At 40.3% G+C, this 19,865-nt stretch overlaps 1 protein-coding gene across 1 annotated transcript in view; it reads right to left on the bottom strand.

The window, feature by feature from the left end:
- Nucleotides 1–19,865, bottom strand: part of KLHL1 (kelch like family member 1) — a 487,130-nt gene that overhangs the window by 451,502 nt on the left and 15,763 nt on the right. The window contains exon 4 of the mRNA XM_029603188.1: nt 12,371–12,507. Within this exon, the coding sequence (XP_029459048.1) occupies nt 12,371–12,507 (137 nt within the window). The remainder of the gene's footprint in view (nt 1–12,370; nt 12,508–19,865) is intronic.

Here is a 19,865-nt window from a genome sequence, read left to right as displayed (position 1 = left end):
AATTTCACTTCTATGACTTAATTAGCAGATGTAAAAGTATATGGATAAGTTTGGTAATGAATGCATGAATACCACTTACAAAATCATAACTTGTACATGAATTACTGAACCCTACACTAGAATGCTCTTAAACAGCCCCTTTTTTTCTTTCACATTTATATGCAGTACTGCTAGTACACGCATATTTCGGGCTCTTGAAAAATAGTATTTAATATGTATATACATGGTACTTATGCATGTAACTTCCAGTTTTGTACACAGAAACATTTTAAAAATGTACCCCTGAAAATGCTGTTAACATGCATATGCTAACCATTTTTAACCTATCTTAATACAAAGCAAACATTAAAATAACTGGCTAAGTTGTACAATTATCTTGGACATTCATATACTTATTTTCACGTCTGCAACTGCAAAACATCTCTGTCATACAAATATTAGTTCCCAACTGTTTATTGTAATTTATGTAATTTTATCTTATTTTTTCTCTTTTTTAATCATTCTCTTCAGTGCCGACACTCAATATATAGTACTATGGGTATGATCACATCGCAGCGCTTTATACTACACACTTAAACACTCTGCCGCTTCTTTTAATCATAGGTCCATTACAAGTCATTCATTCTCTTTTGTAATTTTATAATTAGTTTGCAATTAAAAACTTCTTCTGAAGTCTCTTCTTTATTTTATTTCTTTATATAACCACACTTTCTCCTTTCATAGGAAGTCCCAAATGCAAAGACACTCATAAGAACTTGATGTAGATTTCAATTTTGTAAAAAGACAAAACCAGGTCATACTGCAATTGCATAGTAACGTATATGATAGCAGAAAAAACCAAAAACAAATTGGCCCATCCAGGTTGTCCAGTTGAGATTCTTGTGCTTCGGGTAAATGAGCATATAGATTCTTGGAAGACCAACACTAAATCCATCACCCTGATCCCCCACCATGCTTTATCACTAAGCTTCCCAATCATCCAGATAGCCAATAAAATTAGCCAAGTCATTGTACAAAACATTTGGCCTCCCCATAAGAACATAAGAAATGCCATACTGGGTCAAACCAAGAGGCCATCAAGAGCAGCATCCTGTGTCCAGTAGTGGCCAATCCAAGTCACAAGTACCTGGCAAATACACAAACATGAATTAGATCCCAAGTTATTATTCTTTTTTGATTAATAGCAGTTTATGGACTTCTCCTCTAGGAATTTATCCAAACCTTTTTTCAACCCAGTTGCACTAACTGCCATAACCACATCCTCTTGCAATGAATTCCAGAGCGAAACTATGCACTGAGTGAAAAATAATTTTCTCCGATTTGTTTTAAATGAGCTACTTCCTAACTTCATGGAGTGCCCCCTAGTCTTTCTATTATCTGAAAGAGTAAATAACCGGTTTACTTTAACCTGTTCAAGTCCTTTCGTGATTTTGAAGACCTCTATCATATCCCCCCTCAGGCGTCTCTTCTAAAAGCTGAACAGCCCTAACCTTTTTAGCCTTTTCTCATAGGGGAGCCAATCCATGCCCCTTATCAGTTTGGTCACCTTTCTCTGCACTTTCTCCAGTGCAGCTATGTCTTTTTTGAGTTGTGGCGACTAGAATTGCACACAGTATTCAAAGTGTGGTCTCACAATGGAGAGCTACAGAGGCATTATGACATCCACCATTTTATTTGCCATTCCCTTCCTAAATTCCTAACATTCTGTTTGTTTTTTTTCACTGCCACAGCACACTGAGCTGGTGATGTCCATGTATTATCCACTATGACGCCTAGATCTCTTTCCTGGGTGGTAAATCCAAAATGGAACCTAACATCATGTAACAATAGCAAGGATTATTTTTCCCTATATGCAACACCTTCCACTTGTCCACATTAAATTTCATCTGCCATTTGAAAGCCCAATCTTCAAGTCTCACAAGGTCCTCCTGCAATTTATCACAATCTGCTTGAGATTTAACTACTCTGCATAAGAACTCAGGTCTCACCAAACCTACCTCGCCTAGCATAACCGACTCTGATGCCGACACTAAGTGCAAAGAACTTGCACACTACTTTCACAACAAAATAACAAATCTTCTTTCTAGATTCCCTGATTCTACTCTCTCCTCTGTCAAACCCTGTCCCTTCCACCTCTGCCCTTGTCTCCCTCAAACTCACCTCTTCCAAAGAGGTAGAATTCATACTCAAAAAACTCAAACCTGCTTCCCACTTGAGCGATACTATTCCCCCAAAAGCACTCCTTACCGTCCCTAACTCCATATCCAGAGCGATAGCAGACATCATCAACTGTTCGCTGTCTACAGGCTATGTCCCCGACACACTTAAACAAGCAGTGGTCAAAGCCCTCCTTAAGAAACCCTCCCTTAACCCTAGAGACCCTGCAAATTTCCGTCCCATTTCAAACCTCCCTTTCATCGCCAAGATAATGGAAAGAGTAGTCAACTCGCAGCTCATGGACTACCTAGAAAACCACAATATTCTCCACGCCTCTCAATTTGGTTTCCAAAAACACTTCAATACGGAATCCCTCCTTCTCACCTATCAGACCATCTCCTCATAAGAATGGACAAGGGTTGTAGCTACCTCCTCACCCTTCTAGACATTTCCGCTGCCTTTGACATCATATGCCATAACCACCTTCTTGCTCGCCTAGAAGTCATCGGTATCTCAGGCCTAGCGCTATCATGTCTCAAGTCCTACTTATCCAATAGAAAATTCTCAGTCAAAATCGGTAACTCTATTTCCACCCCCCACCCCCTGCAACAAAAAGTCCCACAAAGCTCCTCCCTTTCCTCCACCCTTTTCAACATCTGACTCACCCCCTTATACCATCTACTTTCTGAACTCAACCTCAAATTCTATCTTTACGCTGATGATGTCCAAATCATCATCCCCATCCACACTCCATCACTGATGCTCTAAAGCACTGGGAATCCTGTCTTACATCTATAAATTCCCTTCTTACCAACCTCCACATTGCCTTGAATACAAACAAAACTGAACTTCTCCTTATCTCCCTGCACTCTCCTCCTAAACCCTCACCATCTATCGACCCGGCCTACAAGTCTATCACAGATCAACTATTTGTAAGAGACCTTGGAGTCCTACTAGACCAACAGTTAAACATGAACAAATATGTGAGCTCCATACTCAAAGATGACTTTTTCAAACTTAGGGCCTCATTTTCTAGAGTATCGCAGGCTTGCGATACTTTAGGAAATGAGGGGCAGGGGGCCGAAATGGGGGGCGGGCCTGCGCTAGCCGGCAGCGATCGCACCGTCGCAGTGTGATCGCTGCCGGTTTTGCACCCAATAGCGCCACCATAGAAGGTGTAGCTATTGGGAGCGAAATAGGACGCGAAAAGGGCATTACCTTTTCGCTGTCTGCGGTGTCGGCGCAGAGTTAGCCCCGGTGACGCCCCAACTCCTCCTCTTCCGGGGCCGACTCCGCCCCCATCCTGGTATCGCGTGCGAGCCGCTTAGAAAATGAGGCCCTTAATGTCTTAAAAAAACTCAAGCCCCTATTACACACTCAAGACTTCCGCACAGTGATCCAAACCTCCCTTCTTTCCAAACTTGATTATCCGGATTTACGCGAGCAGGGCCTCGTGCGCCGGCGCGCCTATTTTCCATAGGCCTGCCGGTGCGCGCACAGCCCTGGGACTCGCGTAAGTCCCGGGGTTTTTTGTCGGGGGCGTGACGGGGTGGGGCCGATCGACGCAGCGATTTGGGGGCGGGCCCGGGGGCGTGGTTTCGGCCTAGGGCGGTCTGGGGGCGTGGCCGCGCCCTCCGGAACCACCCCCGGGTCGCGTCTCGGTGCGCCAGCGGCCCGCTGGCGTGCGCGGATTTACTTCTCCCTCCGGGAGGCGTAAATCTGCGGACAAAGGTGTGGGGGGGTTTAGATAGGGCCGGGGGGGTGGGTTAGGTAGAGGAAGGGAGGGGAAGGTGAGGGGAGGGCGAAAGAGAGTTCCCTCCGAGGCCGCTCCGATTTCGGAGCGGCCTCGGAGGGAACGGAGGCAGGCTGCGCGGCTCGGCGCGCGCCGGCTGCCCAAAATCAGCAGCCTTGCGCACGCCGATCCTGGATTTTAGCGGCTACGCGCGTATCTACTAAAATCCAGCGTACTTTTGTTTGCGACTGGAGCGTGAACAAAAGTACGCGAACGCGCCATTTTTAAAAATCTACCCCAAAGGAACCCTGCAAGTACCTTCTCTAAAAATAGCACACCTCTCCTCAACCAGAGATCGTGCCATATCAATTGCAGGCCCTACACGATGGAATTCCTTGCCCACGATGCTCCGCTTAGAAGCTTGTCCAATTAAATTTAAAAAGAAACTAAAAACATGACTGTTCCAACAAGCCTATCCAGATTAGTTCCACTCCCCCACCCCCCCATTTGCCTCCGTACTTCTCTGACCACACATATGACTTTAGCCTTCGACTCTTCTCCCTTGAGGCCTTCCCGCACCTTTCTATCAGCTATGATGCCCCCATGCTGAACATGTGATCCCTCCCTTAGTTACCACTAAGAGCCAACTCAAACTTTAGATTGATATCTTGTAACTTTTTGCAGTTATGTTTTTTCAAAATGTTACTCAAGCAGTTTGACCTGTACTTTCATTGCTTTACTGTGTGTTCCCTTCCCTAACTCCCCGTTATGATGTACTTTCATTACTATTGTTAAAATGTAAACCGGCATGATGTTTCCCACTAATGCCAGTATAAAAAAAGTTTATAAATAAATAAATAAGAAACTGCCATGCTGGATCAGACCAAGCATCCTGTTTCCAATAGAGGCAAAACAGGCTACAAGAACCTGGCAAGTACCCAAACACTAAGAAGATCCCATGCTACTGATACAATTAATAGCAGAGGCCATTCCCTAAGTCAACTTGATTAATAGCAATTAATAGACTTCTCCTCCAAGAACTTATCCAAACCTTTTTTAAACCTAGCTACACTAACTGTACCAACCACATCCTCTCGCAACAAATTCCAGAGCTTAATTGTGCGTTGAATGAAAAAGAATTTTGTCTGATTAGCCTTAAATATGCTATTTACTAACTTCATGGATTGCCCCCTAGGCCTTCTATTATCCGAAAGTGTAAATAATGGATTCACATCTACTCGTTCAAGATCTCTCATGATTTTAAAGACCTCTATTATATTCCCCCTTAGCCGTCTCTTCTCCAAGCTGAACAGCCCTAACCTCTTTAGCCGTTCCTCATAGGGGAGCTGTTCCATCCCCTTTATCATTTTGGTTGCCATTCTCTGTTCCATCTCCAGTGCAATTATATCTTTTTTGAGATGTGGTGATCAGAATGGTACACAGTACACAATACTCAAGGTGCGGTCTCACCATGGAGCGATACAGAGGCATTATGACATTTTCTGTTTTATTCACCATTCCCTTCCTAATAATTCCTAACATTCTGTTTGATTTTTGACTGCTGCAACACACTGAACTGATGATTTCAATTTATTATCCACTATGATGCCTAGATCATTTTCCTGGGTGGTAGCTCCTGATATGGAACCTAACATCATATAACTACTGCATGGGTTATTTTTCCCTGTATGCAATACCTTGCACTTGTCCACATTAAGTTTCATCTGCCGTTTGGATACCCAATCTTCCAGTCTCGCAAGGTCCTCCTGCAATTTATTCCAATCCACTTCTGATTTAACTACTCTGAATAATTTTGTATCATCTGCAAATTTGATAACCTCACTCATCGTATTCCTTTCCAGATCGTTTATACATATATTAAAAAGCACCGGTCCAAATACAGATCCCTGAGGCATGCCACTGTTTACCTTTTCCTACTGTAAAAACTGACCATTTAATCCTACTCTCTGTTTCATGTCTTTTAACCAGTCTGCAATCTACAAAAGGATATCGTCTCCTATCCCATGACATTTTAGTTTTCTTAGATGACTCCCATGAGGGACATTGTTAAACATTTTCTGAAAATCCAAATACACCACATCTACCAGTTCACCTTTGTTCACATGTTTATTCACCCCTTCAAAAAAATGTAGGAGATTTGTGAGGCAAGACTTCCCTTGGGTAAATCCATGCTGGCTGTTGCTCATTAAACCATGTCAATTTAAATGTTTATTCTTTATAACAGTTTCCATGATTTTACCGGCATTGAAGTCAGGCTCACTAGTCTATATTTCCCCGATCACCTCTGGAGCCCTTTTTAAATATCAGGGTTAGAATTGCCATCTTCTAATCTTCAGGTACAATGTATGATTTTAATGATAGGTTACAAATTAATTGTATTAGATTTGAAATTTAATTTTTGAGTTCTTTCAGAACCCTGGGTATATACCATCCGGTCCAGGTAATTTACTGCTCTTCAGTTTGTCAATCTGGCCTACTATATCTTCCATCACAACAATCGCCCAGTAACTAATGTATTCCAGAAACCCTCACAAAGTGCAGCACACTCACAAAACACAATAGGTTTCACTGGTCAAAGTTTTTTTTATTTAAATTATAACCACATATACAGTAGGTCTCATGTGTTCTTTGTAGGACCCACACTCAACGAGTTTGTTTTTAGATGAAACTCATAGTTCTGGTTATCGGTCCATTTACTTTATTTAATTGATAACTTATTTTTTGAATTTTTTGTTTTGTTTTCTATTTAGAAGTTTTCTTAAAAACAGACCAACTGAAGCTGACACACTGCAATATTAATTCCCACACGGGTATGTCGTTGCAGAACGATCAATGGAGCAAGACCGAGTGGTCCGAAACACAATCGTGTCGGGACTGTTTGCTTTATCAGTACTGATGAGTATTGTTTCAAAGATTTTCTTATGACTATCTACACGGGATTGTTTTCAAAGTATTGCAAAGTATCACAAATATCTTGCTCCACTGATCGTTCTGCAACAATATACCCGTGCGTGGATTAATATTACAGTTTGTCAGCTTCAGTTGTTCTGTTTTTAGGAAAACTTCTAAATAGAAAACAAAACAAGAAATTCAAAAAATAAGTTATCAATTAAATAAAGTAAATGGACCCATAACCAGAACTATGAATTTGATCTAAAGACAAACTCGTTGAGTGTGGGTCCTACAAAGAACACATGAGAACTACTGTATATGTGGTTATAATTTAAATGAAAAAACTTTGACCAGTGAAACCTATTGTGTTTTGTGAGTGTGCCACTACTATATCTTCCACCATGATTTGGTTCAGTTCATCTGAATCATCACCCTTGAAAACTTGTCTCCAGAATGGGTTTCTCTCCAACATCTTCTTCAGTAAACACCAAGAAAAATAATGTATTTAGTATTTCCACAATGGCCTTGTGTTCCCTAAGGGCCCCTTTAACCACACAATCATCAATTCCCTATGTTCACTGAATTTTGGACTTTAACTTTAATAATCACTCCATGCAGGTTACTCCAGTCCCTTTTTTGGAAACTCAGTGCAGTTGTCCGACTGCTATTAGAGTCATAATCACTACTCCATGCAGATTACCTCTAGGCTACACACACAGCTTGTGATACCACTAGGTCATGCTTCCACTATCCTTTCAATTTTTTCAAATAAAGATTCTCTGTATTTATTCTATAACTTTTTGAGGTCCATTGCCATTTCTACATCAAATAGATAAATATAATGAGCAAATTGTATATGTAGTAAATTTCAAGTGAACTAATTAAGGGTACTGTTTTATTCCAATGGACCTGCATGTAATGGGGGGGGGGGGGTTGTGAAGATGATATGACATTGGTAGGCCTTTCCTGGAGTACTGTGTTGAGTTCTGGAGACCATATCTCAAAAATGATAAGGACAGGATGGAAGCAGTCCAGAGAAAGGGAACTAAAATGGTGTGGGGTCTATACTGACAGACTTATGAGATGAATCTAAATATGTATACCGTGGAAGAGAGGAGAGACAGGAATATGTGATGAGACTGTTAAAATTTGTAACTTGTTACAAATTTTAACAGTCACAAAGAGAGGAGTCACAAAGAGAGGAGAGACAGGAATATGTGATGAGACTGTTAAAATTTGTAACTTGTTACAAATTTTAACAGTCACAAAAATAGCGGGAGTTTGAAAAGTTTCAACAGCCATAAAAGCAGAGCTAACTTTGAGCCACGAGAGGGTGACGGAAGGAGGTTTCACGGAGTGTTTTTGGAAAAGATAAAAAGAACAAAAAGAACAAAAAGATAAGTGATATATTAAATTAATGTGCATTTTAAAAAAAGTTAAAAAATTGTATTTTAATGGGAATTGGTAAATGAGGTGAAAAATCTAGTGCTGCTGTTGCCATGAATATGGTTGTAGCCCTGTAAGGGCAAGAGCCTAAACGATTGAGCACAAATATTCTGATACTAATTCCCTGGGTTTTGAAATATGCTGGGTGAAATAGAATGAGACTTTTGGTATTCCTCATTTGCATCTGATTATTCAGTATAGATAACTTTAGGTGTAACATTTCTGTTTGGGAGAAACTTGCATGGAGCAGTAGTTACTTTCCTTAATAGAAGGCATGGGGGTAATGTACACGGAGAGTTACAACACTAAACATTCTTACAACTTGCTGGGCATACTGGATGGACTATTTGGGTCTTTATCTGCTGTCATTTACTGTGTTACTGTAATAGAACTTACAATGTCTGAGCTCACCATGATGCAAACCCTGCATATTTTATTTTCAAACTAGCATTTAACATTGTTTTATTCAGCAAATATACCACCAATACACACCCAGGGAGAATTTAATCTGTTACAATGTTTAATTATAAAAAAATTCTAAATATTACAGAATATTTTGCAATAGATGAATAAACATCAGTTTAAGTTATATAAGGTAAATGATTGGCACTCCCCATGCAAATCCATGAGTGTTGCCTTTAATGTGCAGTTCAGGCACCTGGCTATGGGAGACTGCCAAAACTCGCCAAAACTATCGGGTAAGGGGAAGACTGTGATGAAGGCTGTTGGACTGGAATTTGGCATGACTCAGGTCACTTGCACAGTGTGGCTGGCATATGGTCAAGATCTTTCTGGCAAGGGCTGATGACAGGGCACTTTGAAATTGGCTACCACAGGGTGCACTGATGTCACTGATTTACACCAAGTGCAGTGGCAGCCTCAAACTGACTGCAAGGGAAGGTGTCATGATTTATATTATTTTTATTTTTAAAAATATTTTGCCTATACTGGAACCCTATGCTAGCAGATCACAATTCATGAAAATAGCATAAAATATAAAAGAAATAAAATATATAAAACAATTTCAATGCATAAAACAAAAAGTAACAAATCATATACCTAAAACAACAGGATATTATTACCAGAACTGGGCACTTTACATATTTATGAGTTATTGAAGGCTGAGTTAAACAGCTAGGGAGAGATAACATAATAAGAAATTTCATCTTTGTGAGACTTTCCTCACTCCAAATGACATCAAATCTTCACCAAGGTGTACTGTGATGTTTGTACATCTCACTCTACATGTGAAACTGGCCCCTAAATCCTAAACCACCACCAACACCTCACCTCGACCTAATAGATGGCCCTCCTATAGAGATATAAATAGGTGGACACACGGGCCAATACAGTACAGTGCGCTCCAACGGCCACTAATAGCCGGCACTTGGACGCACATTTCCGACGCGCCAGTTTTACCCCTTATTCGGTAAGGGGTAATAGCGCGTTCAAAGCGCGTGTCCAACCCTCCCGAACCTAATACCGCCCGCAACATGCAAATGCATGTTAATGGCCCTATTAGGTATTCCCGCGCGATTCAGAAAGCAAAATGTGCAGCCAAGCCGCACATTTTGCTTTCAGAAAGGCGCTAATTTCTCCGGGCACCGGGAAAGTGCACAGAAAGGCAATAAAAACTGCTTTTCTGTGCATCCTCCGACTTAATATCATGGCGATATGATATGATTCAGAACTTTGGCTCAGAACTTTGGCTCATTTAGCCAGTCCCAGAATCCTCAGCTGGCTGATTCACACTGACACTGCTGAGATATAGTGAACTTCTGACCACTTCAGACTCAAGAATGTGGAAGATCTGGGAAACTTGTAGGCTCTGCAAAGCCTATAATTAAAGGCCAGGTGGGCATCAATGGCAATATTTAAATCATAATACAAGGAAGCTTGGTTCTCACAGAAACCAAAATACAAGCTTGTGTCTCACAGATTCCTATCTCTACTGACAGGAGCCAGGTGAACTGAAGATTCCCTGAGGTTACAGCTTTAATTAAAGTTCTGGCACCAGCAACAGAATTCAGGCCTACTATCTATTCAGAACACAGACCTACTATCTGTTTACACAACACAGAAGATCAAAAGGAGATCAGAAGAAACAGGATGCATCAAAGCCATGTTGATAAAGGAACTTTTATGGTGGGAGGAGATTGTTTTCAGGATAGACAAGTTTAGTTTATGACATTGACAAATTGGTGAAGGATTTTCTCACAAGCATTTTCTATGTATAGTTGAAAGTATAAAATAACAGTGTGTACTAGATATTACAAGACACAGCGTTGCTATGCCCATCTTGAAGGATAGCTCCTGTTCTTCCAAAGATATGAAATATTAAAATTATATTTGTTCTAAAATTCTGAGTTATATCTTTGTTTGAAAAAGTGCTGACAAGCGCCTTCTTAAAGTACAGAATATTATGTACAGATATTAAGTCAGAGGTCTCGAAAGTTTAAAAAAGTAAAAAATTTAAAAAAAAAAAATTTAAAATGGGCCCACGGCTGTCGGGTCAAAAACCGGAGGCTCAATTTTGCCGGTGTCTGTTTTCCGAGCCCATGGCTGTCAGCAGGCTCGAGAACCGACGCCAGCAAAATTGAGCGTCGGCTGTCAAACCCACTGACAGCTGCCGCTTCCGTCAAAAAAGAGCTGCTAGGGACGCGCTAGTGTTCCTAGCGCCTCTTTTTACTGCCGGGCCTAATTTAAATAAATTAAGATACTGTATCACGCGCACAGGAGAGCGGCCTGTGTGCGTGCCGGGAGAGCGGGCGTTTTTACTGTATCGGCCCGACAGTGAGGCCTTTCCCAGAGGTTTTCTCTCTCCTCTCTACTCCTCTCCACTCTCCCCTCTCCCTGCTTCCCCCCCAAGCCCAGAAATGGCTAAAATGCAATTCCAAAAATTTATCATGAATCGTATTATGGCCATTTTGGGCATATCGTACAGCCTAATGCCAGGAAAAAAGGTATAGTTATTTGCAGCATTATACCATATGATAGCATGCATTATGCTATCAAACAGTGTGATATTGCCTCTCATTTAACTAAATCCCGCCCAAACTCCTCCCCGATCCCACCCCTCCAAAAAATTTGCATTCGCGCCATGTATTACAATTCTTTTCACGTGCATTATTGCATTAATGCATTATCACAGCACTAAAACCATTATGCATTTTGATGAATGACCCGGAATGATTAAACAATGTACAAACATTTTTTGTTATCCATGTCAAGTCAGGGTGTTCAAGGATAGTCTTAGGGGGAGGGGAGTAACCAGAATAGATATGGCAGGGGCTAGAGTGCTCAAGTGAAGGCATGACTACAATCATGGCCTTGGAATAAGGGACAGAAGGCTCAGAAGGTACAACAGCTGATAGGCCCAGGGCTTGGTACAGGAAGACACCAAGAGGGTCTGTTTCACTGAGAAGAATAGAGGCCAGCAAGCTTGCTATGTGTGACAATCTGACTGGTTGGGATGGGCTCTGCAACATGGGTATCTGGGCAAGGCACTGGACAAGAGTTTAGAATAGGAACAGTGAGACACAAGTACCTATTATTAGATTTCCTTGTCAGTTATCTAATAAAAGGTTGTGACCATTAATTTCTAAGTACATTGATCTACAATGCGCCTCTGTGTTATGTGTATTTGTAAAATGGAGGATAGCCAAGATAGGCATCATGCCGGCTAGAGTTACTGTGCAACCCACACAAACCAGCTCCATCTTCAGACACACACACTGCCCTCATATCTTGCTTTATGTCATCTCAAATGAGCGCATCTCTTTTTCTCTTGCAACAAAAGTTACACCCCAAGAAAGCCTCTTTTTACTATAGCTAACAGTATGCCTGTTGTGAAGGTTCATGTGCTTAAGAGGATTCAGCCATTCTGTTTTATCTGCACAGATCCCAACCAACCCTTTCTACATTTTGCCTATAATGTTCTTTTAGGGAATGTAACATATTTACCATAAAAATGATTACAGAAATAAATATAGCTTCAAAGTTCATAGAATTAAAAATCTAAATTTCTGACCACAGGAATTTTTGGTATACAGTTGGAAATACAAATAAATATACAATGATTATTCCTCTATTAACAAAATAGAGCTTGTTGTACTTCAATACCTGTATAAGCAAACTGAACAAGATCCCAGAGTGCATTGGGGTCAATGCCTTCCATTTTGATTTCTTCTTGTTTGGCTTCACAAACATCACTTGTAAACATGGCAGCAAAATAGTCAGAAGCAGAACTAAGAACAATCCTAAACAAAAAAGTCACAAGAGAAGCACCAGTTAAATGATTATCTTCGACAGTGATTAGTTGCCTAAAATATTATGAAAGTGTTGTATTAAAATAGAGAGGTAAATTCTCTCTCTCTCTTTGTATATTTATATATTTATATTACTAACAAAAGTACAAAGTTAAGGCATTTTATTTAAGCAAGTGTATGGATAGCAACTTGAATATTCTAATATATGTTTTTATAGTATTTTATTGTTATTTTATGTAATTGAAAATTTCTGTTGTATGTTTACAGTGGAATCCACACTGATTGCAAAATATAAAAATGATAAATAAATTACCTAATTACTAAATAAAAATGTTTATTTACTAAAGGGTGTTATCAGTAATGAAGGCATTTAACCCATATTAACACCTTTGTTGCCTCTTAACATACATTAAAGAGGCATTAACAAAGTAATTTGGTTGTGCTAAGGCACAGAATTTCCTAACACACATTAATACATGAAATATTTAAATGAGCTACTAAAATGCATCCAACTATGTGACACAGAAACACACCGCACCAATTTTGGATTCTATATTGAAGGCACTGACTGCACTCTAATTACTAAGAATTCTCAGTAATATTTTGTGATGCTCTCACATTGAGGTATGACATATGAAATGTAACCATTGGTACAGTAGCCTCTGAGGCAGCTCCTGCGTGAGCGAAACTCAGCCAGAGTCGGGCAAATACCAATAAAGAATCCCTTGATACACCGATCACTACCGTTTGTTCTGCTAACACACATTAATACATGAAATATTTAAATGAGCCACTAAAATGCAAATTAATGCAATGTAGCTCATTTAAATATAGCACAGCTTCTATTCACTTAAGCCAGCACATTAATGCAGCCATTAACACAGTTATCTACCCTTACAGCAGAAACCTTTTGTGAGGGTATCAGTAGGCTAACATACTTGCTGATGTCCCATTTCTGGGTACTCCACAGCCCAAGAAGGGACATCTATGGCCCTCACCTCTACTGAGACCACATAAGGGACTCCATGTCCAGAGATCCCCCATACCATTCCACAGTTAGCCAACTCCACCCCATCAGTTGCCCCACCTACCCCCATCCAATGACAATAAAGGGTTTGGGGGCAAGAGAGATCCCCCACTTCCTTGTGACCAAAATGCTTTGCTGAGAAAAATGTGTAGGGCATGGAGACTTTTGCATGATCTTTTAGGGTGCAAGGGTGGGAGTATGTAACTTATGGGGTATGGAACTTTTGACCTTGTGGCATGTGATTTCTGGGGAGGGGATTGAGAAGGGAAGCCTCCAGACTTGGAACCCCTTATGAGATCTTGGTTAGAGGAGGGGACCTTGGATCATCAAGCCCTTAGTGGTCTTGTGGAAAGGTAGATGTTGGGGCATAGAGCTCCTTGCTAGATTGCTGTATCTTGGGAATGGGGATCAGAGCCCCCACTTGGGACTGTTACTGTTGCATACATGTGATATCGGCCACCATTAATGAATCAGCATTACCAACTATAGTCCAACCCGTGTAAAGTCACATTCATTAAAGGCTTTACACACTTTGGTTAACAGTACATTAAATTCCCTGTTAGTGTGTGTTAAACATGCATGTTGACACATGTTTTTAACATACTTTACTAAATAAGACTCAAAGGGGGCAATATTCAGCAAGGTGTCCAGTTAAGCTAGTAGGATAAGCTTACCTGGCTAAATTAGGCAGAGATTCAGTGGTGTGGATGTGCTGCAGAATATACTTATCCAGATTACTTGCCAATAGGTGGCAATATCAGGCTAATGATAGGACTGCATTCATCCCTAACTTAGGTGGTAATTTTCAATAGGATTTATATACTTAAAACTGGATTTCACATGTGTAAATGCATTTCATGAGTGTAAGTGGACTTGTGAAAATTGCTACAATATATGCCATTGATGTCAAAAGGTTTTATAGGCATAAGTACACTTTTAAGCATGTAAATGGGCTTTTGAAAATTGCTAAAATAGTATGTTACATTTACACACACAACTCCAAATTACCTCCCCTGCCAAATAACTCAATTTTCCCCACAACGTCTTTGGGTTACCCAGCGAAAATGTATGTGTTTACTTATTTAGCTGGATAAATCAGAGGTGGTTAGAGCCAGAGACAATTTAAATCCCAGCATTTATCTGGCCAAGTGCTGAACTTAGCCAGAGAAATGCACTGAACATGGATCCAAAATATTTACGTCTGTGTTTTACAATGAATATCAAATGTTGTCTAGAGAGAAATTATAATGGGGTCCAAATTCAGAGGCATTTAGCTACATAACTTGCAAATTATTTTGAAAATGCCAACCTTTGAAGATTGTGGGTACTTATCCTGCTAAAATTTAGCCAGATATCTCATTATCCAGCTATAATTTAGCATGATAACTTAGGGAATTTCTGGGCAGTTAGTTTAGCTGGATAGGTTCTATGGTTAACTTTGATATTCAGAGTTAGCCGGATAACATATCTGGCTAACTCTAGTTCTGCCACACAGCAGTCCTAAAGTTAGCTGGATAAACTTATTTGGCTATTTTTAAGATAGTCAGTGATAACTTATGGTGTGTCTACACCACTGAATATCCTTCCAAAGTTAGCCAGATAAAATTATCTAACTTTGCATTCCAGCCAGTGATTGAATATGGACCTCAGCTTGTGCATTGCTTGTTCTAATTATTTATTTTGCAAATGGAATGAAAGCATGACTAATCAAAATGATTTGTATTGCAACTGATCCTTAAAATTTATATAACCCTTGGACTGGAGTCTTATGAAGGAATCCATGGGATGCACACCAACAATACCCGGGGCTAAGGGATCTTCCCACTTGCCTCATACACTTCAGCCCTGGTCTTATAGGACTCTCCCAGCTGGGAGTGTGGGGGAGGACGGGGAGGATAATTTTCTGGGCCTTGAGCATTAAAATGATACTGTTTTAATGGGTGGCAATAATCAATCTTTTTTTTTTTTTATTATTGAATTTTCAAAAATAACAATATAACAATTGTTCCGATATATTACAGACTCATTACATTAGAGAAAAAAAAGAAAAAAAAAAGAGCGATTACAATGGTGAGTACAAAGGAAATATTATATCCTTCAATGAAAAATAGTCTGAAAACAAGATTAAAAGAATATGGAAGTCCAAGATATCACACAAGCAGAAATAAAAAGAAAATAAAAAGATCCATTAAATACTGCACATATATACCCATACAATTTACTTATTTGCCAAAACCCGACAGAGCCATTATTAGGAGTGAGACTCCAGATACGAGCGTAATTGATTTGGTTCGGTAAATATTTGTATTTACTTATTTAACACATTTTTATACCGGTATTCATCGTAACATCATATCGGTTTACAGGTAACTTGTAACAATAGCGAGGAAATTACATTGAACAGGACAAAGGCAAACTTGGGGGGGGTGGGGGCAGAGATTGGATTTAAACATTGCTAAAGATAAAAACATTACAGTTATTATTTACAAATTGAACCAGATTTACAAGATTTACAAGTTGAGAACAAATTTACAAGTCTAAATATATATTTAGAGTTCTGATATACTATTATACATTTTGCTGGGAAGTGCAAATGAAATCTTGCCCCTCTTGAGACAGCCTCATTCCTCACTAACAAGAATTTCCTCCTTCTTTCCTGAGTAGCTTTTGTTATATCAGGAAATACTCGGACTTGTTGGCCATAAAATTCCAGTGCTTGGTTTCGAAAAGCCAGTCTCAACACCGAATCCCTTTCAGTAATAAAGGCAAACGTTATTTCCTGGGACATTTCTAAGATCGCAGTCAGATTCATTGAAGGTTCATTTGTCTGAGCTTGTAGATCATCTCTCGCATCTTTAGTTGTTGAAATATAAAACATTCTTGAAATTGCAGGGATGGCTTGCTCAGGAATTTTTAAGACGTTCATTAAGAAACGTTTAACCAAGTCCCGAGGAGTCGCCATTTTAGATCTGGGAAAATTTAAAATTCTCAAATTAGCTCTCCTCAGTTCATTCTCCATATTTTCCAATTTCTTTTCATGTATGCTTTCTGATCTAATCAAGTTATCTTGAACCTGTTTCAGATTTTCAAATTTACTTTCCATCTCTTTGACTGACGTTTCTACCGTTGTTACTTTGTTTTCCAAGCTCTGTAATTTACTCATGCTTTCTTTCACCAGCGATGTTAAGTCTTGATTTATCCATAGATATTAATACACCCCAGACTTGTTCCAACGTTATCTTAGAAGGCTTTGTCAAATATTGAGCACATATTACCTCAATGTCGGGTTCTCTTCTTCCTTGCTCTGCTGGGCCCTTCCCTCCGGAATCAGCGAGCTGCTCCTCTACCACAGAGCCAGTGAAGCTCCAAAACAATGAGCTCACCGAAGTAGTCTGTCTTTCCCCGCCACTTCTCAAGGCTTCAAGGTCATCTAAGGCTGATTTTCCTCCTTGCTCGTCGATCATGTCCTCAGATTCTCTTGAGGACTCAAACGGGGGCTTAGGAATCATTGGCACGCCGAGGCTGAGGGATGTTTCCTCTGCCTGAAGGCACAGCATCTGCTCATTGCTGATTCCTTTTGTGGCTCCTCCCTCCAGCCATTGATGTATGGTTCCCGCTAGAAGAGATTCAATCCTCGTTGTCGAAGGTTGAATATTGGAGTTGAGGTAATATTATCCCTGATTTTAGCCTTTCTTTTCGTGTGCGGCATGTTTCAGCTGAAAATAGGGTAAACAGTTGGAGAAATTAGGCTTAAATCGAAGAGCAAAATACTCAAACTTTAGTGTGGAGTCTGTGCGGTGGCCATCTTGGACTCCCAGCAATAATCAATCTTGACACCAAACTAGTATTCCAGCACAACTTTACTAATGATTTGGAGTAAACCTAAAACATGCCATTCTTGTTTAAATTTTTTTAGATGATATTCATTAAAAGTAAATAAGTGAGTCTAAGATACTTGGATTTGTTAAGTCAATCTTCAGGGTCCCCTCCTTATTCTGGATTAGAATTTTCAAGTATAAATGATAGGGTTATCTTCCCAATATTAAACTCACAATTTTTAACTTCACATCTCATCTCCTTTTCTGTGTCTGGTGTACAGATGGGCATAGGAGGTGGATAACATTAGGTGGGTGACCAAGACTCTCCTCTCTTTTTCTCTGTCACCTATATTGCATACTGGATAAGTTACCAACCTTTTCTAGTACTTTTGCTGTACTGATACTAAATCTCTTTGGCTGAGAGAACTAGATGGAAAACATAGCATCAATTTCCAAACAAAATAGAAAGGAAGGGAGGAAAAACTTCTTTTCAACAAAAATTCTAACAAAAATAAAATCTCTGACTTCTAAAGGTAAAGTAATTCAAAACACCTCTCACATTTCTAAAATCCCTTGTCCCACTGACTGGGGCCTAGGATTTTTCCAGGGAAAAGGAACAGAAATGAAATATTCCTCTCCTTCTGACTTTCAACTAAAAAATCCACAACTCATCTAGGGGTCTCTGGCTTCTATAGACACAGGAAACGACCACTGTAGCAGTCTCATATGGAGGGTGCTGTGACATAGATGGTATTTTCCTTTCTTCTTCTCTGAAGGCAGACCACGTAGGGATTCCAATGAAGCCCTTTAATTAGGCCTCAATATTTAGAGACTAGCGGCTATGTAAGTTAGCTGGATAAGAGTTATCCAGATAACTAAGTTGATTCTAAGTTATCTGGCTATGGTAGACAGATAAGTTAACTTTTATCCAGCTATGTGACAGTTTAAAGTTGGCCGGACAACTATTATCTGGCTAAATTTAAACCTTCTATTGAGCAGGTCTAATTTATAAGAACATAAGAACAAGCTTGCCATACTGGGTCAGACCAAGGGTCCATCAAGCCCAGTATCCTGTTTCCAACAATGGCCAAGCCAGGTCACAAGTACCTGGTAGGATCTCAAGGGGTAGATAGAATCCAAGCTCCTTATCCCAAGAGAAAGCAGTGGATTTCTGCAACTCTCCTTTAATAAATGTTAATGGACTTTTCCTCCAGGAACTTGTCCAAAGCTGGAGGAAAAGTCCATTAACAATTATCCATTTATCATAGCCAGAAAACTTTGAATATTGGCACTGAGACATTATTAGCCTCTGTTAATGATTTAATATGATTGTTACATATAGATGGTTCTCTCATTGCAATCTAACTTGATAATAAGCTCTGCCTTTGATTCTGTAAACCATACAATGTTATTAACTAGACTGGGATGGTAACTTTCAAACTGCCACACGAGCACACATTTGCATGCATACATCGGTCCGTACCCAGGTACGCGTCATTTTATAACATATGCATGCATGTTATAAAATAGCCTGGCTGCACATATGTACGCCAAATTTTAAGTGGCAGCGCACATGTATGTACATAATCTGCTTCTACCATGTAAATAGGTTAATTTTAAAAGTTGCATATGCTGATACCATTCCCAGTTTTATCAGTTCATCCCCAGTTCACTTAGTTAAGAGATAGGTCTTCCAACCCCCTCTGGTTTGAAAGCCTTCACTCCCTTCATTTAGCCCTGACCCTTGAAACCTCACAGATATGCCTAATTTTCTTTAAATTTTAACTTAAATGGCATCGATAGCAGAAGTACATTTTTGCAGCAGAGGGCCTTGGCACATACCAGGTTTTATCAGTATTTACATGCACGTCTTAGGTTCACGCTCCAAAATGCCCATGTCCTGCCTACACCCTGCCCCTTTTTGAAAACTTTTGAGATGCGTGTGCAGCAGGAGATACATGCATATCTCAACAGCAGCCTTTAAAATGTGCTCAGTGCGCGAGCCTGACTTCTTCACACATCCCTTAATTAATGCACACATCGGGCTTTTAAAATTCATCTCTTAGGGCCTCATTTTCCACCCAGATCGCACGCGATAAGGGACGTTTCACACGCGAAATGTCCCTTATCGCGTGAGATACCAAAATGGGAGCGGAGTTGGCCCCGGAAGAGGAGGAGTTGGGGCGGCACCGGGGCTGACTCCGCGAAGACGCCGCCGACGACGAAAAGGTAAGGCCCTTTTCGCGTCTGAGTTCGCGCCCAATAGCTACACCTTCTATGGTGGCGCTATTGGGTGCGAAACCGGCAGCGATCGCACTGCGACAGTGCGATCGCTGCCGGCTAGCGCAGGCCCGCCCCCCCCGTTTTGGCCCCCCGCCCCTCATTCCCTAAAGTATCACAGGCCTGCAACACTTTTAAAAATGAGGCCCTTATAGACCTGGGGACTGGGAGTAAGGGTCTTCTTTGGTTTGATTCTTTTTTACATTCTCACCAATAGCAAGTAT

This window comes from Rhinatrema bivittatum, chromosome 5, assembly GCF_901001135.1.
Source record: "Rhinatrema bivittatum chromosome 5, aRhiBiv1.1, whole genome shotgun sequence".
Classification (NCBI taxonomy): domain Eukaryota; kingdom Metazoa; phylum Chordata; class Amphibia; order Gymnophiona; family Rhinatrematidae; genus Rhinatrema; species Rhinatrema bivittatum.
The sequence above is the reverse complement of the archived record's forward strand: the minus strand, read 5'-3'. Positions and strand labels throughout refer to the sequence as shown.